We start from the raw sequence: 24,951 nt of genomic DNA, 5'->3' as shown, positions 1-24,951 counted from the left end.
CAATCCTTAAAGCCCACTTCTTTGGGCCAGTTTTCCCAGTGCGGACAAATCGCTCGGCCTGTCCATCCTCTCTGGGAGGTGGACTGGGGCTAAGCGTTTTGAATAATTTTTCTTTGGCTTTTTCATGAAGATGTAGCATTCATACAATGGAGTGTGCACATCTTAAATGTACTCGGAGTGAGTTTCCAATGGCCAGAGCAGCCACACTGTGATGTGGCTGAGATGTCAACCCTGAAAACCTGCCCTTTTCCACTCCGGCAGCGGCCCTTCAGTCCAGCTTCTCCCCAGAAGCCACTGCGATTTTTTAGGCATGTGCATTGGAGGATGGCACTGCCTGGCCAGTGCTAAAGTGAATGGCAAGGCTCAGGGTTGGGGGTGCCTGCCCCCAAGGTTATCCACCATCTCCCAGCTCAGTCAAGATGCTAAAACTCTGCAGAGGATCTAGCCAGCCCCAGCAGCCACCTGCTGCCTGTGTTCCTGGCCACCTGCCCTTCCCGCTCTTCATTTCCAGGTCGAGGGGTTGAGAGGCCCAGATGTGGGGCAGCTGCAGTGCTCAGGGCTCAAGCACCTGGGAGCACGCTGGGGCAAGGGTGCCGGGAGGGGCGTGAGTTGGGGCGGCTGAGACTTACTGCCCTCGTCCTCCTTCTCAGGCTGAGGTCAGGGTTATTAGCAGGTGACTTGGGTTTTCTTGAGAGTCCCTTGGAGTGCAAGATCAAACCAGACAATAAAAGGAAATCAACCCTGAGTATTCATTGGAAGCACTAATGCTGAAGCTGAAGCTCCAATACTTTGGGCACCTGATATGAGGAGCCGACTCACTGGAAAAGACCCTAATACTGGGAAAGATTAAGGGCAGGCAGAGAGGGGTGTGGCAGAAGATGAGATGGTTGGATGGCATCACTGACTTCGTAGACATGAGTTTGAGCAAACTCCAGGAGATGGTGAAGGACGGGAAGCCTGGTGTGCTGTAGTCAATGAGGTCATGAAAAGTTGGACACGACTGAGCAACTGAAGAACAGCAGGGTCTCTTCTGGGGTCTGTCTTCCCTACACTCCATTCCTCCCCGCTCCAGACGCTGGTGTCACCTAAGCGCTCCTGCCTCTCTCTCCCTCCTAGGCTGACAAGAAGGACTCCCAAGGCAACGGCACGGTGGCTGGGTTTGAACTGCTGCTGCAGAAACAGCTGAAGGGCAAGCAGATGCAGAAGGAAATGTCGGAGTTCATCCGGGAAAGGTGAGTCCTGGGCCCTCCCTGCTCCGGGGCTGGTGATGGCACCCACCGTGGTCCCTGAGCCCGGGGTGAGCCCCACACACCCAGCTCTGCACTAAGGGGAAGTGCAAGACAGGAGTCAGACTCACGGGCCTCGGGACAAGTCTGGCCAGCAGGTGTGTTGCTTTGGCCTATGTAGTGTTTTCAAAGATTCGAACCAACATTTTAAAAAACTGGTGGATTTCACATTAAAATCTACATATCTGGCATCTCTGGGGAGAGCAAACAATCTGGCTCCGTGACTGTGCTTCCCTCATGCAACAGTTGACCGGAGCTGAGGAGAAGCTGCCCGTGTGCTGGGACCCTGTGCTTCCAGTTTGCCACAGTCCCCACCACTCCTTAATATATCGCCATGAAGACTGCTCGGCTCCTTTGCTTATCTGTGCATGCCGCTGTTCTTTAATGTAACAAAAAAGGAGAATGTTACCTTTCTGTTCCTCTTTGTGTCAAAACCATGTCCCAGCCCTGGGCATCCAGAAACACCCACCCCTACCTCCATCTCTGCCTTTAGGGAACTCAGTCTAATGGGAGAGGTGAGGTCATTATGGTAAGAGCAGAGAGTATAATAGTGGTTTGCCTGTGTGTAGATGAGGAAAAAATGCATGCCTACTCAGTCATGTCTGACTGTTTTGCAACCCCCTGGACTGTGGCCCGCCAGGCTCCTCTGTCCATGGAATTCTCCAGGCAAGAATGCTGGACTGGGTTGCCATTTCCTCCTCCAGGAGATCTTCCCTACCAGGGATCAAACCGGTGTCTCCTGCATTGGCAGGCAGATTCTTAACCCTTGAGCCATCAGCAAAGCCAAGGGAATGATGAATTCAGCCTAATGGAAGTGGAGAAAGTTACAGGGACAAGCTCCTTCTCCGTCTCCCTCCCTCCGCAGGCTCTCCAAGTTATGAGACTGTTAAGCTGACATTCACCTGCACACTCACACACATATGCATACCCCCCTCCTTCACACACATACATACACACAACTTAGTATCTGGAATTTCAAAGGCACGCTGGAAATATTTATGGTAAATGGCAATGTGTTTTTGAAATAATGTTTTTTTGGCCACGCTGAGGGGCATGTGGGATGTTGGTTCACCCACCAGGGTTCGAACCCACGCCCCTTGTACTGGAAGTGCAGAGTCTCAGCCACTAGACTGCCAGGGAAGTCCCTCATTGTTTCCTTTTTCATTTACAGCAACAACAACGCAGTAACAATTCTGTGTTGTGTTAAAGCACCTGCTTTCCTCTCAGTTCGGTTCAGTTCAGTCGCTCAGTCGTGTCCGACTCTTTGCGACCCCATGAATCGCAGCATGCCAGGCCTCCCTGTCCATCACCAACTCCCGGAGTTCACTCGGACTCACGTCCATCGAGTCCGTGATGCCATCCAGCCATCTCCTCCTCTGTCGTTCCCTTCTCCTCCTGCCCCCAAACCCTCCCAGCATCAGAGTCTTTTCCAATGAGTCAACTCTTCACATGAGGTGGCCAAAGTACTGGTGTTTCAGCTTCAGCATCATTCCCTCCAAAGAAATCCCAGGGCTGATCTCCTTCAGAATGAACTGGTTGGATCTCCTTGCAGTCCAAGGGACTCTCAAGAGTCTTCTCCAACACCACAGTTCAAAAGCATCAATTCTTCAGCGCTCAGCTTTCTTCACAGTCCAACTCTCACATCCATACATGACCACTGGAAAAACCATAGCCTTGACTAGACGGACCTTTGTTGGCAAAGTAATGTCTCTGCTTTTCAATATGCTATCTAGTTTGGTCATAACTTTCCTTTAGGAGGCCTATTTTCTATAGATATAATCAAATCTTTGCTTTATGGCTTATGAAACAGGTAGGAAATTGAGAGACTGCGTAGTTCAGGTGTCAGAAAACAACAGTAGAAACCAGGCCAAGAGGAAAATGGCTAGAAAAGCTAAGTTTGAACACACTTGCGGTTCATGCTTTCATAAAGACGCCACATTAACAAATAAATGGAACCATACCTGTGAGAACCCTGGTCTTCCCTGGGACAGGTGGACTCCTGAGACTTTTCTCAGTCCACGTAGGGTCTCGAAGGGGCACCTTTCGGAGCCAGGAGGGGTGGGACCTGAGGTGCAGAGGCAAGAGCTGGGCCAGGGTGGGAGGCCAGCCGTCCGGTGAACCACATGACCTCAGCTTAGGGGAGCGAGGCTGGCACCAGCCCTGGAGAGGACGGGCCTCGGCCTGGTGCACACAGTTGGCATTGCTAAGCCTTTGAAGCTAAGAGTGTGACATGGTTTTGACATGGTTAGATCTGCTTTCTCCAGAAATCTCGTGGCTGGAGGCTGCAGGCTGACCGTCCATGTCCTCCTGGGGAGAGGAAGGACTAAAGACTCGGTGGATGGAGAGGAAGCGAGGGAGGCAGGCTCGAGAGGATGTGGAGATGGCAGAGGTGGTGGTGAGAGAAGGACCGAGACTGGGCCTCTCAGCACTGACGTGGGAAGTGATCACAACCCCTGAACGCTTCCCGGAGACTCGGTCAGGTCCTTTCACGCTTCAGCTCCTGAGAAGCCAAGAAGCAAGTGCTGCAGCCCTGGGAGCATTTCTGGGTTTGTTTCATTTGCCAGATGATGGACTAGGGGCCTCTCTGAGGCCCCGGCCGTCTGGCCGGCTCTGGTCGTCACAAGCATGGCCCCTCAGGGGACCCCTTAGACAGTGACTAATACCATGACAACACGTTTTACACAGTTGTGGCAGACAGTACAGACCCCTCCCCGGAGAGCTGCCTTGAAAGTGTGTCAGGGGCCTGCTGGAAGTGAAATCCAAGGCAACTTCCCTCTCTGGGGATGTGGCGTCCGCTGGGCACCACTGGTTTCCATGGAGATGCTTGCACCCTGGAGGCTGGGAAGTTGGCGGCCTTGAGGGCTGGGAGAACATGGACAGGGTTCTCTTCCTGCTTCTTAGCGGCTGTGGCTACCTTGCAGGCTCTCATGCCAGAGCTCTCACTAGGGGGCAGGGCAGCCGTGGTCCATTACCAATTACATCTCTTCATTTAAGTGTTTGCCGTGTGTCCAGCCCTGTGCTGGGGGCTATGCAGATGACCACTTTTCATCCTCATACAGGCACCAATCCCCCACTCTGCAGATTGAGGTTCAATTTCATTCCTTCATTCAGCTCATATTAAGCACCTACTGTGAGTTAGGTGGAAAGACAAGAGCCACGTACTTGCAGAGCTAATGGTCTTTATACCGTTAATAAGCAGCAAGGCTGCAGGTCGGATCCACGGTCTAGCTCTGAGGAGCTGATGTCTTGGGTTTTCTCCCTTTGCAGGATAAAGATTGAAGAGGAATATGCGAAGAACTTAGCTAAGCTCTCTCAGAACTCCTTGGCCGCACAGGAGGAGGGGTGAGTAGGAGGAACAGGGAGGGGGGTAGGGAGGGACAGGGACACTCAAGAAAGGGGAGGACCCCTTTTCTCTGATCACTGGTCATTGCCACCATCCCATATGGATGGGGAGGTCTCCATACACCTGGCTGAAGGTGGGTGCCCATGATTCAAAGTGGGCATTCATGGTTCATGGTGAACATTCTTGGTTCAAGGTGGGCATTCACGGCTCCAGCTGATCAGCCATGACTCCAGGTGTGGGCATCCATGTTCAAGGTTGTGCTTCCACGTTATTTACTCATTAGTAGCCAAGGGCCTCCTGGCAGATGCTGGAGTATGCCAGGACCCCTTCTGCCCTTTCCGCAGTAGCTTGGAACCAGCCTCCAGATGCCCACCCCTGCTCCCCTGTTTCCGAGAGCAGGCTGGCAGGCAACTAGACGTGGGATGATTCCACACCTGGCCCCTTGGTTAGAATCTCTCCTGTGAGCCTAGGCCCAGGCTTCCCTCACCCTCCAGCTGTGACCATCCAGACCTCCTTGGGTGGGACCTGGGCTGGGGGAGGCCCAGCCCCACCCTCCTGGCCACAGAAGAGTCCCTAGCTGGGGGTAGATTGCTGCCTTCTCCGTATGTTAAGAGTTTCAGCCTGTTGGTGGTAAGGCAGATTAGCATAGCTGCTATGGAAAACAGTTTAGCAATGCCTCAGAAAACTAGCCAGAACTCCAGTAGGACCCAGCAATTCCACTCCTAGGTTTATATCCAGAAGAACTGAAAGCAGATATTCAAATATATGTACATGCATGTTCATAGCAGCATGATTTATTATAGTCACCAAGTGGAGATAACCAAAATGTCCATCAGGGACGAATGCATAAGCAAATTTTAGTCTGTCCACATTGGCTATACGGATAGGAATGTTATTCAGCCATAAAAAGGAATGAAGTACTGATCCTCGTTACCATGTGGATGAACCTCAAAAACATTACACTAAGTGGAAGAAGCGAGATGCAAAGGTTGTGTGTTACAGGGTTCCATTTAGAAATGTCCAGAATAGATAGATTCATGGAGACAGAATGAAGATTGGTGGTTATCAGGAGTGGGGGAAAGGGGACTCGGAACAACTGTTTAATGGGTACAAGGTTTCCTTCTGGGGTGTATGTTCATCTGCTCAGCTTGCTGTAATAGAATACCCTAGGCTGAGTGACTTAAGCCATATGACTTAAGCCACAGAAATTTAATTAATCCCAATTCTGGAGGCTGGGAAGTCTAAGGTCAAGGTGCCGGCAGGGTTAGTGTCCAGTAAGAGCTCTCTCCTGTGTGGCAGGTGGCCTTCCCTTGGTGAGGAGAGAGAAGGAACTCTGGTATCTCTTCCTATGAGGACACAAATTCTATCAGATCAGGGCCCCACCCTTATGACTTCATTTAACCCTGACTACTTCCTTAGAGTAACAGATAAATGTCCAAATAACAGCCACACTGTAGGCTAGAGTTTGAACCTATGGATTTGGGGAACACAAGCATTCAGTCCATCACAGGGTGATATTGATAAAAAATGCTTTGGAACTAGATAGAGATGGTAGTTGCCCAGGATGGCGAATGTAGTAAATGCTTGTTCTCTTTGAAGTGGTTAATTTTTTAAAAAATATTTCTTTGGCTGTGCTAGATCTTAGTTGTGGCATGTGGGATCTAGTTGCCTGATCAGGAGTCAAACCCAGTGTTCCCCTGCATTGGGAGCACTGAGTCTTAGCCATCAGGCCACCAGGGAAATCCCCTGGTTACATTTGTGTTAAGAGAATTTCCCCTTAATCACAAAACAAAACCAGAATCTCAGAAGGTAAGAGTTGAAAGGCCCCTCGAGGTCCCCTCTCTAGTCTGGCCTCCCTGCAGTGCAGTCTCTGTTTGAGTCCCTCCTATGAAGGGAAGTGAGCCCCTGGGGATGGAAGATACTCTGTCATAGTCATCAGAGAGCCGTGATGTTGAACAAGCCCAAATCTGCCTTCATAGCTTGAATCCTCCAGGGAACAGGCTTTGCCAACCAAACGTAGCTTTGATTAGGGCCTCTTCATGGGCTCACCATGCAGCCAAGAGGTTGGAATGGTTTTTACTGACCCAGCAGGCTACAAACCACAGGATCGCCCTGCTTGGCCAGTGTCCCTCCCAGGGACATCAGTGAAGCTTGCCTCCAGCCTCCTCCTGCTCCATGGACCCAGTCTGGGACCAGGCAGGAGGGGATGCATGAGGGAGTCTCCCCTCTGAACTGAGGATGGGGCTTTCCTAAGTGTTCCCAAGCCCTGCAGTGCAATGCTACTTCTCCTAAGAAATTCCACCTCCTCGGCCTGGGCCGCTGCCAGAGACACTCCATCCCGCCCACACACATGGCATGTGCTCCTGGCTCCACGAGTCCAGAGTCAGGCCTCACCAGCATGCTGTACACACGTGCAGCCGCAAACACGGGCAATCCGCCACACACTCACAGTCATGGATTGGCATTGCTCACCTGCAACATAGCTGTGAATAAATACCCCATCAGCCCTGTACCTACATCCCCCTCCACACACACGCTTCTTCCAGGAGGCACACGGGCCCCCGTTCACAACCTGTAGCCCCACCGCTTTGCATTCACACATGGCTTTGGACGTCAGCCTGTCCACCTGAAACTTTCAGAGCATGACACTGGAGCCTAGGAAGATGCTGATGGGGAGACTTGAGTTGCCCTCAGATTCCACAGGGTGTGTACAGAATCAACAGAATCAGGAGATGTATCCTGCCTTCAGTTTTGCTCTTCTGTGTGGAAAGGATTTTGGTCTTTCCTGGTTGGTAATTGTGACAGTAACGTGGATTTTGATTTAGCAGGGCCCAGATGGTGTTCTGGAACAGAAATTATGTCTTGGGGTTTTTGTTTGTTTGCTTTTTGCCATCAACCTCTTATCACTGTCTTCAATGAGAGAATTTCTAAATGGCTTTTTTCTGAAGTTGTGATGTGGCTCCAAGGCTGGCTAGGATATCGCAAGGGGGCTGAACCAGCTCAGATAGGCCCGTCCGCATGTTTGGAGTGATGTCCTCCTGCCTGTGGGGGCCCAACCTGGCAGTGGGGCCAAGGACATGGTCCTAAGTGTGAAACTGTGCTTCCGCCTTTCCTCCCAATAGTCCAGGTGACAGTCTCAGGCCACTGTCACCATCCCTGGGCCAGTTATTGACTGTGTGCTTTGCTGACAGCTGACTTACAAACACTCAGCACCAGCAGGGCTTCTGGGCTCTTGTTCAAATCTCCCGCAGGCTGGTGAGTAGCTTAGCTGCAGGGAGAAACGCCCCCTTTGACCCCACTGTCATGGAGCTCCCGCTTCTCCCCAGGACTGCTTCTGCGAGCTGTTGACTGTTATCCTAGTTGTGCGAGCCATCTGGAGGTCACCTGTGTGCGTGGCGTGGGGTCAGGGGTAGGATTTCTTTTTCCCTATGGATGTAGAGTTGTCTCTGCACCAGGTGTTGAAAGGCTGTCCGTTTCTCCATGAAGATGCTTGGTATCTTTATTGCACATAGATCACCCGTATTTGGGTAAATCTTTTTCTGGACCTGGTATTCTGATCCCATATCTATATGACTCTCATGATTCCTTCCACTCCCTCCTTCTTCCCACCCCAGGCCCTCTACCCATCTGCCCAGTCAGGTGAGGGGACAGGCCACCCAGCATGGCCCCAACCCAGCTCCCAGGAGCTCAGGCCCTTCAGGCCAAGACAGACGTCAGCAGCTTGCATCATCCCAGTTCCCCATCCCTTCTCAGGTGGGCCCCCCAGCCAGGATCACCCAAGGGGACCTTTCTTTGCTGTCTGACTCCTAGATAAAATCGGTCAGGCACTTCCCGTAAACACCCACCCTGGCCTGAGCCAGCACCACCACCAAACAGGCCTGGACTCTGATCAGGGGGATCCATTCTGTTCTGTTGGGTAATTTTCAGCTGCTGGCTGCTCGGCTCAGAACCCAGATGCCTCACAGCAGGCTGTCTTTTAATCAGATTTTGCCACTCGAGTTTAATGAATTCTCTGGGGGAAGTGGCTTTTTGATGAAAGGAAGTCAACTGACCGTTCAGCCCTCGTGTACTGGGTGAGTGAAGAGGTCTCGAGCAAGAATGCAGGAATATCAGTGGGAAGGTCCGAGAGGTTCAAGAGTCCTCAATCAGGGAGATTGGAGCGTGGGGGCATGCGTTCAAAAGTCCAGGGGACTTTAGGAGATTGCTTGTACTTGGAACATCTCTTTCAAGTGGAAAAGCGATTTAGCTTAGAGGACTCTGCCATTCTCTGGTTGGCTGTGGGCAGCACTGGGGCTTACCGGCCAGAATCAGTTCTAGAGCGTGGGTGGGGAGGCCATGTTCCTGAAGATGGGGATGGCGAGCCTTCTTAGCTGTGTGGGCAGCCCTAGGAGGCCCCTAGACCCAGGTGGTCCATCTTTGCCGCCACCCCCCCCCCCCCAGAAGTCAGGCCACTGCAGGTTTGCCTGCAAGCAGGGCTGTGTGATACCTTCTGTTAGAGAAGGGCTTCTCCCTGGAAAGGCACCCATTCTCCTTCCTTGTTTGCCAGCAGGTGTTTGCACCCCTCAACAGTAAACCAGGGAGGGTGATGGGAAGGCAGGAGACAGTCATGGGACAGGTATCAGGGCCCTCGTGACACCCCCCACCACCCCCATCTCCCTAATCCTCTGGGCTTCTGGACAGTTCCCAGGCACTCAGCTGGCTGCTGCAGTCAGTTCTGTCAGCATGATGCTCAGCTCGTTTAGGGGTGGCTTTTCTGGTCCCATAGGTCAAGGCGTGGTACTCATGTTTGTTTTGTGCCCAACCTCCTCATCCAAGTCCATGGTCTCAGGCATCGTACGTTCCCCAGGGACTCAGAGTCAAGACCCACCATCCTGCCTCATGGGGGGAGGGCTCTGGCCTCTGACCTGAGGTCAGTGCTTCCGTCCTCGAGCCTCACCATCTCCTTGGTGTTGCAGCTCCCTGGGAGAAGCATGGGCGCAGGTGAAGAAGAGCCTTGCGGATGAGGCTGAAGTTCACCTCAAGTTCTCTGCCAAGGTAACCCCTCCCTGGGTTGGTCTTACACGCCCATGTGCAGCTGCTTCTCCAGTGTGTGGTGTTGCCTGGTTTCCATGGTGTAAATTTCGAGAGTCAGGAAGAGATGCTAACATTAGATGATTGCTCCCCTATACCAACAAAATGGCATCGAAAGCCATACGCATCCATCAAGAGTGTAGCTCATGGTCAGATGTCGTTAACAGGAGGGTATGAGGGTATGTGTTACCTCTGTTTTTAATACAGTTTGTTAATTTTAAGTTTAGACCATTTAATTTTTAATACTGGTTGTTCTTTACTGATCAACTCACAAAATTCCTCCAAGTTTAACCCTGGGCTATGGTGAGCCTTGGGCTTGCCTGGTAACTCAGACGGTAAAGAATCTGCCTGCATTGCAGGAGACCCAGGTTCGATCCCTGGCTTGGAAAGATCCCTCTAGAGAAAGGAGTGGCTTCCCACTCCAGTTTTCTTGCTTGAAGAAATTCCATGGACAGAGCAGCTTGGCAGGCTACAGTCCATGGGGTTGCAAAGAGTCAGACACAACTTAGTGACTTAGCATAGCACAGCACATGGTTGATTTACAATTCTGCTCATCTCTGCTGTATAGCAGAGTGACTCAGTTATATACAATATAGACATTCTTTTTTTTTAGGGCTTCCCTGATAGCTCAGCTGGTAAAGAATCCACCTGCAATGCAGGAGACCCTGGTTTGATTCTTGGGCTGGGAAGATCCTGCTGGAGAAAGGATAGGCTACCCACTCCGGTATTCTTGGGCTTCCCTTGTGGCTAAGCTGGTAAAGAATCCATCTGCAGTGCGGGAGACCTGGGTTCAATCCATGGGTTGGGAAGATCCCCTGGAGAACAGAAAGGCTACCACTCCAGTATTCTGGCCTGGAGAACTCCATGGCCTGTATAGTCCATGGAGTTGCAAAGAGTCGGACATGACGGAGCAACTTTCACTTTCAAAGACATCCTTTTTAAATTTTCTTTTCATTATGGCTTAGCACAGGATATTGATAAGAGTTGCCTGTAAGCCCACACTTTAAAATTGAGGGTTACATCACCTCCTTTACTACTTGAAGGTGGCATCCCCCAAGATGGCTGCTCTTTCCTGAGATTTCCACGCTCAGCACTCGCTAGCCCTATCTCTTTTATAGTGCTTTTCCCACAGCAGTTGCATTTCTGGGCTTTGTGCACTGTTGGGGGACAGGAAACTGGCTTTGTTTCCAGGTCTCCCCACCCTGCCCCATGATGGTTCTCTGCACACCACGGGCAGAATGAATGACTCATACAGTTGAGATGTGCAAAGGCGCTTAATAAAGAGCTGAGGTGGGAAGAGAAACAGTGCCATTACAAGCTCCCCGCTCCCGAAGGATGCTGGTGCCCCGAGAGGGAGTTGACACCCAAATGTGAGTGAGAATTCCTGGACCAGCAAGGGCGCACTAACCTTAGACACCAAGCATTTCACAAGGAAATTGCCTCTCGCGCACTAGAAGAGGAAAGAGCCCTGTAAATGAGTCGCCTTTGAACCTTGTATACAGAGCAGTGAGTTATTTTTAAGCTGTAGATCACAGCAATGTTCCGTCTAGGTCTCCCTCCTGCTCTCCTAACCCCCGGCAGCTCCAGTCTCTGCGGTTGTAGAAACCTCCATTGACCGTGAGATGAATGGTGAGGCTGTGTTGTGAGCATCAAGGCTGGGAGCCAGGTCTGCAGGCTTCTAAATGGTCACCTGCTGGATCCCTGGGAATCCTGGTGGCCTTTACTCCCCACCAGCAGGCCCCCGATTCTCAGTCATTTGTGAAGTACTCACTGGGTGACAGAGCCCTCCCCCATGCAGTTTTCCTATAATCTTACTTTTTACTATGGCTGCTCATAGCACTGGTGGCTCAGGCATCTGCCTGCAATGCAGGAGACCTGGATTCAATCCCTGGGTCGGGAAAATCCCTTGGAGAAGGGAACGGCTACCCACTCCAGTATCCTGGCCCAGAGAATTCCATGGACAGAGGAGCCTGGCGGCCTACAGTCCATGGGGTTGCGAAGAGTCGGACATGACTGAGCAAATTCTTACACATGTTCACAGCACTGCTTCTAGTCACCAAATGTCTGGGTTTTTCCCACACTGACCAATTCCCTGACCCCAGCTGGGGGTCCTACAGTGTAATTCACTTCTGACACTTAACTGCCCAGAGCTCAGCGTCAGATCCTGCAGGTTAAGGACTCAGCCCCGTGGGGCCACCCTTGCTTCAGACAGCTGTTATAAGTAGTGGGTCACCAGGTTACTCACAACTTCGTCCCGCTTGGCTGCAAGTCAGGGTTTTGAGTGATCCCCTCGTCAGGTTTGGTAACTTATTAGAAGAACTCACAAAACTCAGGGAGACGCTTATTCATCAGTTTATTATATATTAAAGGGTATGATAAAGGCCACAGATGAACAGATGCTCAGGGTCAGGTAAGAAAGGGTCCTGAGTGCAGGAGTGTCTGTCCCCGTGGTGCTGGGGACGCACATCCCAGCACGTGGGTGTGTTCACCAACTCAGAACCTCTTGGACCCTGTGATTTTTCAGACTTTTGTGGAGGTTTCATCACATGTGCTGTGTGTTAGTCACTCAGTTGTGTCTGACTCTTTGCGACCCCATGGGCTGTAGCCCACCAGGCTCCTTGTCCATGGGGATTCTCTCGGCAAGAATACTGGAGTGGGGTTGCCATGCCCTCCTCCAGGGGATCTTCCCAACCCAGGGATCAAATCCAGGTCTCCCTCATTGCAGGTGGATTCTTTACCATTTGAGCTACCAGGGAAGCCCATGAATACTGGAATGGGTAGCCTATCCCTCTTCAGGGGATCTTCCCAACCCAGGAATTGAAGTGGGCTTTCCTGCATTGCAGGCGAATTCTTTACCAGCTGAGCTCCCAGGGAAGCCCTTCATTGCAAAGGCATAATCATTAACTCAGTCTCCAGCCCCTTTCCTCTCCCTCCAGGGGATCGGAGGAGGGGGCTGAAAGTCCCATTCATGGCCTGGTCTTTTTGGTGACAAACCCCCATCCAGGAGCCCACCCAGACTCGTCTCATAAGAAATTCTAAGAAATGTAGGAGTTTGGTGTCAGAACTGGGCTCAAAGACCAAATATTAAACCAGAAGATGCTCTCCCAGCACCTTTGTTTAGGAAATTACGAAGGCTCTAGGAGTTCTGGCCAGGAGCTGGGGATGAGAGCAAAATAAATACGTTGTCATTTGGTTGGCCAAAAAGTCCACTCCGGGTTTTCTGTAACATGGGAAAATCCTAACATACTTTCCAGCCAGCCCCATATATCACAATATCGTGGTTATGTGCAGGAGGTAACTCATCTCCCTTAGTGGTATCAGCCATCATGCAAGACAACATCGCCGTTTCACAACTGAGAAGGAACAAAGAGGTCAAGTCACAGCCTGTAGTCACACAGCCAGGTGGGCTCAGCTGCTGAGGAAACGAAGGAAAAGACCGAGTAGGCTGGAGCCTTGACCCCTGGACGTTTCCTCTGGGCAGACCAGCGGCATTTAAAACCCAGAACTCTGTGCTGAAGCACACTGCCCTCGCTTAGGGGCTGTCCACAGTGGTACAGGCTGACCCTCCAAATGCCGGGATGTTTTAATTCAGAGCTGACTTCTGATGGGAGGCTTCTGAAAAATATTCACACAAAATTCACACATAGATTTTTCCATAAGGATGTCTGCTGCCTCCAGCCATCAGTCAGTGTTGGTGGCCTCAGGCAGTCATAGTAGCAGCCCAGTGGTTGTATGACAGTTCCTTAAAAAGAAAAGACTATCCATCTACCATAGATAAATATAGCTCCACATGTGCAAAACCCATTTTAACATCTGCTCCAAAGGGCTCCTTGAAAATGTCCTTCCTGAGTATTCTGTGTCGAGGGGCAAGAGCTCTTTAAGAAACGCAATTTCATTCCAGGGATCTTAGGCTTTTCTGAGTCCTAGCTCGAGCCATTGTTCATCGCAACAGACTATTAAAGAAATAAGATTGCTCTGTATAAAGGAAGTTATACCTGCTTCTGGGTGAGGAAGAGAGAATAGAAAAATTCCTGGCGATGGGAGAAAATTTAATCATGCAACCGAGGCCATGTATTCAGCCAGAAGATTTTTGCGGGGCACAGAGGGCATCAAGAGAATGATAAAAAATGATTTTTAGTCAGTGCTGTCACTCACAAGCTTTGTGATCTTGGGGGAAGCCACTTAGCATCCCTGGGCTTCCATTTTTTTTAAGTGTGAAGTGAAGTGTTTGGACCAGATCACTGAGACTTGAAACTGACTTGACTGTGACCCAGTTATACATTTTCCATGGCCACCTGGAACACGCATGTATCCACACCTAGATAATCACATACGGATACCCCCGTATGTGGCTAAAACAGCTCTGATGTTTCCTCTTCATATCTGGGCTATGCTCATCAAAAAGCTGGTCCTGATCCACTAACCATTTCACAGCTCTTAGCAATGCACTGTTTGAGAAGCACGGAACCAGATACAGGCCTCCTTGCTCTATATAGTACTTGACTTTAGTGTGTCTTTTTTACAAATTGAAGATGTGTGGCAATCCTGCATTGTCAGATGATGGTTAGCATTTTTTAGAAATAAATATTTTTATTTTGACCATACCCACAGCATGCAAGGTCTTAGCTCCCTGACCAGGGATCAAACCTGTGCCCCTTGCCTTGGGAGCACAGAGTCTTAACCACTGGACCACCAGGGAAATCCAAGCAATAAGTATTTTTAAAATTAAGGCATGCACATTTTTAAGACATAATGCTATCGCACAGTTAACTACACGCATGCATGCTCAATCGTGTCCGACTCTTTTTGACTCCATGGACTGTAGCCCACAGGCTCCTCAGTCCATGGGATTTTCTAGGCAAGAATACTGGAGTCCGTTGCCATTTCCTCCTCCAGGGGGTCTTCCTGACCCAGGGACCGAACCCACATCTCCTGCGTCTCCTGCATTGGCAGGTGAATTCTTTACCACTGAGCTACCTGGGAAGCTCGAATAGGCTGCAGTATAGTATAAAAGCATTGCTTTCGTGTACACTGGGAAACCAGAGCGTCCATGTGACCTGCTCTAGGGCAACACTCCCATTTTTGTGACGCTGACTTTATTGTGGTGGTCCGTTACCCAACCCACAGTTTCATCTGAAATTCCTTCCGACCTGAGACTTCTCTTGCTCTCTTCTGATGAGTGACGTGGAAGCAAGAGGCAGAAATTCCGAAAGGCAAACTGAATAGCTTCAATGGCCTATTGCAACCAAGCCAGGCCAGTACAAGTTCATAAGGACAAGCTTCTGTGGAGGACTTTGGCCTCCTGGTTAGCCAGAGATGCTTAAAACTTAGGAATGAGTATAAAGACATCTAGCCAACTTTCTTAAAAAATTAGCCTTTTTGTTAAAGTACTTAAAATATAGAGGGAGATTGAATCACTTCTAACAGCCAGTAGTGTGATGTTTCTAGGATGTCATTTGGAATTTGGGGAGAGCTTTGGGAGTCCTGGCCGGATCTTGGTCCCTCCCCAGACCACACAGTCTGGGACCGGGACCCAGAAATCCTGAGTATTGACAAGTCTCTTCAGGTCACTCCTGGGCATATGAATGTATGGAAAGCACTCGCGTTCAGGTCCTCAGAAAGAGAGCTCAGAGTTACTGGGTCAACAAGCCGAGTTAACCCACTTAGACCCACAACCAGGAGCAGGTTCCCAAGGCAGCCAGCCAACTATGCAGCCCTCCCCCTCCTCCCCCAGTGCCTAATCTGTGTGGGGAAGGGGTTCTCTAGGTCTCAGAAGCACTTAAGTTTGTAACATCTTACAGACTGCCACCAGATGGGGGTGTTTTCCTGTGCAAGGAATCTTCCCAGGGCTCAAAACCATGGTAGCACACATTACAGCCAACGTGAGGGGAGGGGTGTTAGTGCAGCCCCCGCTCCATTAGTCTTTGAAGGTCACCCACCAGCAAAGCATCATCTTGTCACCCAGAGCATTGGGCCCCGAAAATCTTGTCATTTTTCCAAGTAGTGCAGGAGGGCCCACTGTGTACCAGCTCTGACCAGGCAGGCACTGTGGATACAGCAGGGGCCCAGCCAGCATGGCCTCCACCCTCCTAGAGTTCAGAGTCAACCAGCGTGTAATCAGTGGTTTGGTACAGGCCTCCATCCTTGAGGCCTCTGGGGAAAAGGTAATGTAGCAAGAAAGAGCCTGGTGAAGAGGGAGAGAAGTCCCAGAGTCCCAGAGCTGGGGCATCATCCATCCATGGAGGTTCAGTTCTGATTCCCAGCAAGAAGGGTGGAGGTTGAGAGACCCTGGAAGGCCAATTCAGGGACCCTAGGAGGCCAGTAAGGAGGTCCTAGAGGTTATGTTGGGGGCTTTAGGAGCCGAGACAGGGTGGGTGAGGCTCTGAGAGGCTGAGTCGGGGGCAGGGAGGCCGCTAGACTGTGCCTTTGACCACAGCAAGTCCATATTTATCTGTTATCACATACATCTCATGTTCATACGCCCCAAAAAAGTTTTAAGTAAAAGTTCTCCTTCCAAAGAGAGTGGGTGGGAAAGAGGAAAGGAATGAAAGAAAAGAAAGCTGGGAAACCTGATACCACCCAGCACCTCTCAGAGCATAAAGGGCCCTGCTCTGGCCCTAGAGGTGCAAGGCTGGTCCACTCTGGTGGCGTGGGGGTGTGCCAGCCTCCACGCAGTCCAGCGGGCACAGGCCAGGAAGGGTCCCTGTGAGCTCCCACCATGGCTTCCTGGAGATTCGGACCACGTGCACATCATCAGTGGTCCTTGCACCTGGCACGTGGTAGGTGATCAAGTAGAACTGACCCGAGATCGCCTGGTTAAGTGTCGCCCTTGTGATCGTGGCTGAGTGTTTGGGGTCACAGGGATGGTCCCCAAAGCTCCCAGCTTAGAAAATAAGGGAGATTACATCTGAGCAAAGCCCCGGAGGAGGCTCTGCAGGCTTCGCACAGGAAGAGGGTGCCCACAGGGACTTGGTGGGCTCCAGGCACTAACCCATCCATTGGTGTGAACCCTCGGCCTGGCCAGTGGAGGTGACTTCCTCAACTGCATACACAACCACTTGTCTCTGACCTCCCAGTGAGATGGTATCCATCCTCACCCATGGGGTGGGAGAGAGCACCCCCTCCCTCCTCTCATAGCTGGTGCCCCTCGGGTCCTGAGTGTGTCTCCCCCATCGACAGCTGCACAGCGAGGTGGAGAAGCCTCTGATGAATTTCCGTGAGAACTTCAAGAAGGACATGAAGAAGTGTGACCACCACATCGCAGACCTCCGCAAGCAGCTTGCCAGCCGCTACGCCGCGGTGGAGAAGGTGAGGGCCCAGGTTGCGGAGTGGGAGGGGTCCTGCTGGAGGGAGCAGGGTCTGGGGGCCGGCAGGACTTGAGCCATGGCAGGGCTGTTTGTCCCCCCTGCAGCTGGATCTGGGGTTGGGGGGGTAATGTGAGAACCCCCTCCCCAGGCCAAAGGTTAAGGGTGTGCTTCCCCTGGTGCTCAGATTCCCAGTGAGGGTGGGAGAGGCTGCACCTGCCTTGGGGTTGTAGAATGTGAGACAAGGTACACCCTGATTTTGAGGGTCCTGAAGCCTGGATGTACTGCCAGTCCAGACAGGGCCCCTTTGTCTGGGTCTCACCTAGCAGAATCCCTCCTGACTGGACCACCCCCCTCCCAGAGGCCGAGGTGGTCTGACCTTGCTGGGAGCTCTGATGGTCAGTTATGGAGCAAAGAGAGGTCTCCCCCCGGGGCTGACCCCAGCGCCTTTGGGAGAGGTGTGGGAGAAGAGGGCCATCTTACTGCTGTGGGCACCCTAGACCCTGCCAGTGGCCAGCACCGACAGGCCCATCCCACCCCAGAATGGGGAGGCTGGTGTCGCCAGCTGCTGAGCATTGTTGGGAGGTGACATCAATGATCTCAGTGGTCCCCGCCACCCTGGAGAAGGTGTGGTCTCAGGACTGCCTGGGTCCCCAGTACATGTACATGCTCCAGTGAAAACGTGCTCTGGGGCGCTTGCTCCAGGCCAAGGACGAAAGGATGCTTTTGCAGCCTCAGTGTGGTCTCCAGCTGGCTGAGTGATGCTGGTCTGGCCACTTAGCCTGACGGAGCCCCTGTAGCCTCATTTACCAAAGCAGGGAAAAGAAACAACTTACCTAGGAAAGACCCTGATGCTGGGAAAGACTAAAGGCAGGAGGAGAAGGGGGTGGCAGAGGGCAAGATGGTTGGATGGCATCACCAACTCAATGGACATGAGTCTGAGCAAACTCCAGGAGATAGTGACAGGCAGGGGAGTGTGGCGTGCTGCAGTCCATGGGGTTGCAAAGAGTCAGACACAACTTAGCGACTGAGCAACAACCTAAAAAAGGAGGCCAGGCCCAGTGGGCCCTTGCTGTCTCTGAGCCTGTGATTAACTCCACGTCCTTGGACCCCAGGCCCGAAAAGCCCTCACGGAGCGGCAGAGAGACTTGGAGATGAAGACCCAGCAGCTGGAGATCAAGCTGAGCAACAAGACGGAGGAGGACATCAAGAAGGCTCGGAGGAAGTCCACGCAGGCGGGTGAGTGCGGCCCTGTCGCCTGCTGCCCTGTCTGTCCTCACCTGGTCCCAGAGGCATGGACAGGAGAGGCTGGGGGATGGGGCGCCTGGGAGCATGCGTTCCACAGGGTGAGACTGGGGGGTGCAGGCTGTGGAGCGGGAAGCAGTGGCCAGGGAGGGTCACCCCACACCCTACCCCAAGAGGGCTGCTTCTGACCCAAGCCCAGGGCCTCTGGTCAGGTGGCGGGCAGACTCCTCCAGGGGCCTGGAATTGAGGGGTCTTGCTGCTGCCTGGAGTTCCTCGAAGTGCAAACCCCACCCACCCTCCAAGTTGCCCCACCTCCCTGGGTATTAGTTCTCCAAAGATTCTCCTCTAGTGATGGACTTCTGACCTAGAATAGAGGCTGACGTTTTGTTTAAAGAAATAATCGTATTTCAGGGACTTCTCTGGCAATTCAGTGGTTAAGACTACTCGCTTCCAACGCAGGGGGTGCAGGTTTGACACCTAGTTGGATAACTAAGAACGCACATGCCTTGCAGTGCAGCCAAGAAAGTATTTTTTAAAAAGAAAAGAAAGAAACATATTTCAGATTCTCTCCAAAATATTCCTCAGTGAGTCAGCTTCTGCTTCCACCTAGAGGTAAAAATTAGCTAATGCACAAGGAAGCGGGAGAAAAATCAGCAAGAAACAGTTTTTGTTTTTTGTTTTTTTAATTTCAGTATTTCTTAACAACCAGTTTCACAGTGTACAAGGACAATGCCTTTTGCTTTCTGGGATTAGAATATATGCTGTGAGATAAGGTTTGGATTGGATGGTTTGGTCTCTAAATCTTTTTCACCATAACTTCTGGTGAACCTGGTGTAATTAGTTCATTAAAGGATGAAAAACAGCTATCTTAGGGACATTTGGAAATAAGGTGTTAAAAAGATGTCATAACAGAATAATGTAATATAAATGCTACATTTATATAAAGATCTTTAATAGCACAGTAGTAGAAACAAAGGCCATGCTACACTTGTTGGGAGTAGGAAAGAAAACCCAAGCAGAAGAGAGGCACATTTAAATTAGCTTAACTAAAGAAACTGTTAAATAATTATATTGCAAAAACAATATTGCTGTTTGACAAAGTATTTTAATCAGCACATAAGAATATAAAATCTTATTCCCCAGATATAGTCACTGTCAACACACCCTAATTTTTTTAATGTTTTTAATATTTAAAATTATATACATATCATATTATACTGTTCTGAACTTATATTGTAATAGATGCATCTTAGAGATAAGTCTGTTTCATCATCAATTTGTTTACCCATCCATTTGTGTACATCAGATTCCCTAAACAGTTGAATAACGTGCAAGCGTATGATTGTATCCGGATTTATTTCATCATTCCCCTAGTGGACTTTTGTGGGACATTCAGATTGTTTCAGAGTGTTTGTCAATGCCAGCGATGCTGTTACTATAAATGCCTCTCTGCAGGGGGTGGGGGTCTGCTGTCGCCGGGATGTGGCAGGGTGTAACTGGGTCAGAGGCTTGTATTCATTTTGATGGATGTTTCCAAGTTGCTTTGCAGATGGGTGTGCCTACTCTCTATGAATGCCTGTTCCCTAAACTCTTGTCAACACTGTATGCTGTCTCATTTCGATATCATAGCTATCTAGTGAAAAATAGTATTTTGTTTCTAATTTAATGTACGCTGCTTTTTGAGTGGAGTTGAGCATTTTAAAAATAGACTTTTAAATCATCTGTGACTTTTGTTTTAAAATGATTCGCTCATATTCTCTTCCATTTTCTTGTCAGATGGCTGGTCTTGTTCTCATTGATTGACTGACAGGGATTATGTTAGGAAAATCAACATTTTGTCATTTGAATTGCAAATATTTTTCATAAGTGGTTTATTTTTTATTTTGTTCTTTGTATTTCTTTTTCATTTTTTTTTCTTGGTGTGTTTAATCTTCACTGTGGCTCTCTGAAAGTACTGTTATTATCCCCATTTTACAGATGAGGAAACTGAGGCACAGGCAGGTGAATCAACTTGGTCCAAGGCTGCACAGCTAGTAAACAGTAGACCTATATGACACCCCAATAGTCTGGTTCCAGAATCCATGTTCTTAACCCGTACTGTTCAGAAGGGTCTGATTTCAAACCCTTGGACTGCATAGAGAAGAGACACACCTGCCTTCATCTGCATTATTTCCTGATGTTGCAGAAGTTCGTGAAGCGTGTTCTCAACATCAGGATCAACAAATAAAGCTTTGGGAATTTCATATTGTGTTTATAAGGGTGACTTTACCCACTGGTCAGGCACAGGCTTTTGGTGGGACTGTGACTGCAGTGAAATATCCACTTTCTTCCCTCCAGTTCAGTCCTTCTTGGGATCAAGGGCCCAGCCATTGGCCTTGGACCGAGAGCAAAATGAACCAAGCCCTTGATGTGGGTTCTGTTACTCAAGGCTTAGCTCCCAGATAATGGTGTGGCTCACTGGGGAGGAGACCCCGAGCCAGGCACTGGGCATAACTCTCCCCCCCTTCCCTTCACTTTCATATCTGAATACATGTGAGCAAGGGATGCCATTCTGGGGATCCCTTTGAAGTGTTAATCCATTATTGTTGGGTTCACTCATGAGTTTTCCCATCGTGGACAGAGTCCCTGGTGTCTTCCTTTCTCTGGAACCCTGTGATAATCAGGAAGCTCTGTGCAGACCGACCTGTGTGATGTACACACAGATCACCCAAGGAACTTGTGCAAATAGTGTCTGATTCACCCTGCCTGGGGAACGTCATGAGATCACATTTGGAGCAAATATCCAGGGTGTACCAATGCTTCTGGTCCAGGAATTGTGTTCTTCGTAGCAAGAGTCTAGGGTACCAGGACCTTAGTAACACTTCCAGTTTGCTTTCTTTCTAACTATAAACTGTCTCAAACATATATACAGTTACATAAAAGAATACACTGGCCATCAAGATAGAATAGTTTGTTTCAGATATCTCTCTTAAGAAATGCTATCAAAAGAGCCCATCCCTTCCCACCCCAACCCTTTCTCTGTTTCCCGGGGTAGCCAGTATCCTGGAATTGGTGTGTTAAACTCTGGTGCCTGTTTTTATACCATTACTGCACATGAATGAGCCAGAAAGCATCAGACACGTTCTTTTGTGTTTCAGAATGACAGCCGGCTGCCTGTACACACACACACAGACACACGCATACAGACACAACCACAGAGAGACACACAGACACACCAGTGGATGGATGTAATGTGCAAACTTACCTTCTGTAACTAGTACCATGTTGCTTGAGACACATGTTCAACCAAGCAGGACTTGCTATTGTGACATAAAACTGCCATCTCTAGAGGAGGAAGCATTTCTGGGGCTCATGATAGACTTGAAGGGTCCCCGGAGTACCCCCACCCACACCGTACATACTCTCTTACTGAGAAACCCCCTTCCTGAGTTTTTGGCATCTGGAGTCAAGTTCAGGTGGACGCTCTGAAGCCAGTCTTTCATAATGCTGGGTTGCCCCTTCTTTGCCTCCATCGCCTTGGCCACGGGGTGCAGGTGGCAGAGGGCAGCCCTGGTGAGGAGTGACAGACAGTGGCCTTGGCCCTTTGCAGGAGATGACCTCATGCGCTGTGTGGACCTCTACAACCAGGCCCAGTCCAAGTGGTTTGAAGAGATGGTGACCACCACGTTGGTGAGTGACCGGAGATGCAGAAGCATGTCCCCACAGGGGTGGGCACTCAGGAAGCTGTGGGTGGATGCTGGTGGACGTGAGGGCGATGGGGTGGAGGTGAGAGATGGTCATTAGATCTGCTCTAATGTTGAGACTGAGAGCTTATCTCCAGGCCAGACTATGTGGATTCATACCCTTGCTCTGGCACGTCCTACTGTGTGAACACAGGCAGCTATGGGCTCTTGCCATATCCTCCTGAGGGGTCAGGGTCAACCGAGCAGAGAGTGGTCCATTTAGGAAAAATAGACAAGTTGTAGGAAATGTGGGCCCAGAAGAATTAAGGGTCTGCAATCGCAGAGCCTTGCGAGACATGTGGGTGGGTGAGGTTGGGGCAGTGGGGGAGGCCTCTGACCAGGGGTCGGGGAACAGGCATCGGACCACTTCTTTGCTCTCCTGAGTATTTCTGTGAAGTCAGCGCCCGCTGAGTAGATGGTGAGATGGGTTGGCACTTGGGCCACTGGGCCAGGTGAGAAAGGATGTGTCCTGCCAAGTGCTTATCACACCATCCCTCTGCCCCAAGCCACCCCCATCCATCTGCCCATCCAGCATGGGACTAACCCTCTGCCTTCCCCAGGCACCAGCCCACCAGAGCAGATTAGAGGCCTCCCCCAGGGACAGTGACCTAGATTTCCTCCTGGTTAATCTCCTAATTAAGCTTCCTGCTTACTCCCCCCGACTCCCCGGCTAATCACCCGGGCACTGACCTAGTTGGACACAGAAGAGAGGCCGGATCCCCTAGATTCCCAAGAAGCAGAGCCATCCAGGAGCCAAAGCAAATCTCTGCTCTTCCCTGTGGCCTTGGCCACCCCACTCCTGGCCCTCCTGCCTCCCCGGCCTTTCCCTCAGCACTCAGGGTGGACAGAGACGAGGCCACTCAGCAGAGGTCCAGGGACAAAGCCCCCAAATTTTGAAGGGCAGAAGCTCCTGCATGTGTTTCATTTCTCAGCCCCGTCAGGGCCTGGGGCTGCAGTGGTGCCGAAGTTTGATTAAGGGCACAACAGGGGGCTTCCCTGGTGGTCCAGTGGCTAAGACTCCACACTCCCAGTGCAAGTGGCCTGGATTCAGTCGCTGGTCAGGGAACTACATCCCACATGCTGCAACTAAGATCCTGTGCAGCGCCCCCCCCCCAAAAAAAAAAAAAACGCACAAAAGTGCAACTCCCACTGCTCCCATAATTCCCTGTCACTTTGGGCAAGCGAGGTGTTCATTCCCTCTCGAGGTGTTCATTCCCTTGTTTGGAAAATGTAAGAACAGAACCTGTATCTCTTAACATTGTGATGAGGACAATTAAGCGATGTGCGGAAAGCTCGTAGCCCCCACCATGCCTGGCAGAAGGAGATTCAGGAAACAGCAGCTACTGCGTCCTTGGCTATACCTTCGCCCCCAGATATGGGATGGGTGCCTCGCCAGACCCCAGGGGGTCGGGCAGCATCTGTGTTTTGCCTCTAGGATGGTCTAGGACCCGTGTAGGGGTAAGGCCCCCAGGTTGCAGGGACACCCCCAAGAGGTCTCTGTGGGTTTCCTCCTCGGCAGGAGCTGGAGCGGCTGGAGGTGGAGAGGGTGGAGATGATACGGCAGCACCTCTGCCAGTACACGCAGCTGCGGCACGAGACGGACATGTTCAACCAAAGCGTGAGTTCTCCGCCCTAGGTCGAGGCCAGCGGGGCCCCCGTGGGACCCTGGGCCAGGGGGAGCCATGGCCTTTGTGCCGTGGTGGCAGGTTACATAGCTGCTATGGAGAAATCTGTCTTGAGGGTGGGCAGGGACTCGGGCCTGTGGGCGACCTCTTGGGATGGACGTGTCAGTTACCCTGGACATGCACGTGACTCTATCCCAAGCGCACCCCATAGATATGTTATGATGGTTGAAATAGCTGGAGGTGACCTTGCCACCTCTGTTGAATTTCTTACAATGCTGGAGCTATTCAAAACCTCTCAAGCTAAAGTTCAATAAACCTGTCTTCAGGTGGAAAACGGGGGGACACGTGGAAAGAGGAACAGGTCATAGACTCTTGAGCCCACCTGCCCTTTCACCCGCCCTGTGGTCTGGAGGGTCATGTCTATGAGGGGAAGCAGAGCAGAGGCCAGAGCTCCGCGCCTCCCCACCCCTGGTTCTTCCAGCCCCCACATCTGTCCCTCACACGGGCCTCCCTGGGACCCCACAACCCTCTAGAGTGTGAGTGGCGTGGCTCAGAGGATACGCCCCTGACTCCGCCTCTGCCTCTGACTGTGTCCTCTTTCTCCATCCCTTGCAGACAGTCGAGGCTGTGGACCAACTGCTTCGAAAAGTAGACCCAGCCAAAGACAGGGAGCTGTGGGTCAGAGAGCACAAGACGGGCAGCATCCGCCCCGTGGACATGGAGATCTAGGCGCGCGGCCCGGGGGGCCCTGCTGAGGAGGGGCTGGGGGTCCCACGGAGAGGAGGTGGCGCTCCCGCCAGGGGGGCCTGCTGTCGGGAGTGGCGCTGCCCTCCCCCTGCTCTCCTGGTCCACTGAGGAGAGGGGACAGTGGTGCCGGAAGGGCGGCCCAGATGGCCCCACAGGGAGCTCCCCGGTGTTCCCAGGCTGAGAAGATGGATCCACAGCCCTGCCCTTGTCTCTGAGGCTGAAGCCCCCTGAGTCCCGTGCTGCGCTTGCCACTCCAAGGACAAACCAAGACTGGAACTTTGTGGTCCCTGTTGAGTACCAGAGGGGTCCCTTCCCCACCCAGAGCAGTTGTGTCCCATGCTCATGCCCCTGGAAGCCCAACGGCCCTTCTTCCAACTGACCTCCTTGTCTCCAGGCCTTTGGAGGGGCAGGAGAGGAAGGTCTCCATCTCCAAGCCAAGTGTCAGGATCAGAGTCATGGAGAGAAGGCCACCATTCAGCACAGTAGCCCACACCCAGATTGCTTTGCAGCAGCCCTCCCTCTTGATTTTTTTCCCCCCCTTGAATATTCTGAGGGCCTTGAATATTCTGAGAGCCTACATCCTGGCTCTTCTCTGCTACTTTTCACCAA

At 51.2% G+C, this 24,951-nt stretch overlaps 1 protein-coding gene across 1 annotated transcript in view; it reads left to right on the top strand.

Moving 5' to 3' along the window:
• Positions 1–24,324, top strand: part of GAS7 (growth arrest specific 7) — a 196,846-nt gene extending 172,522 nt beyond the window's left edge. The window contains exons 7-14 of the mRNA XM_068978582.1: positions 1,117–1,232; positions 4,554–4,628; positions 9,585–9,663; positions 16,879–17,007; positions 18,119–18,242; positions 21,838–21,917; positions 23,490–23,588; positions 24,211–24,324. Coding sequence (XP_068834683.1) covers positions 1,117–1,232; positions 4,554–4,628; positions 9,585–9,663; positions 16,879–17,007; positions 18,119–18,242; positions 21,838–21,917; positions 23,490–23,588; positions 24,211–24,324 — 816 coding nt within the window. The remainder of the gene's footprint in view (positions 1–1,116; positions 1,233–4,553; positions 4,629–9,584; positions 9,664–16,878; positions 17,008–18,118; positions 18,243–21,837; positions 21,918–23,489; positions 23,589–24,210) is intronic.
• The last annotated feature ends 627 nt before the right edge of the window (positions 24,325–24,951 follow it).

The sequence above is a fragment of the Capricornis sumatraensis genome, chromosome 8 (assembly GCF_032405125.1).
Source record: "Capricornis sumatraensis isolate serow.1 chromosome 8, serow.2, whole genome shotgun sequence".
NCBI lineage: Eukaryota > Metazoa > Chordata > Mammalia > Artiodactyla > Bovidae > Capricornis > Capricornis sumatraensis.
Note: the sequence above shows the minus strand (reverse complement) of the source record. Positions and strands in the feature narration are given on the sequence as shown.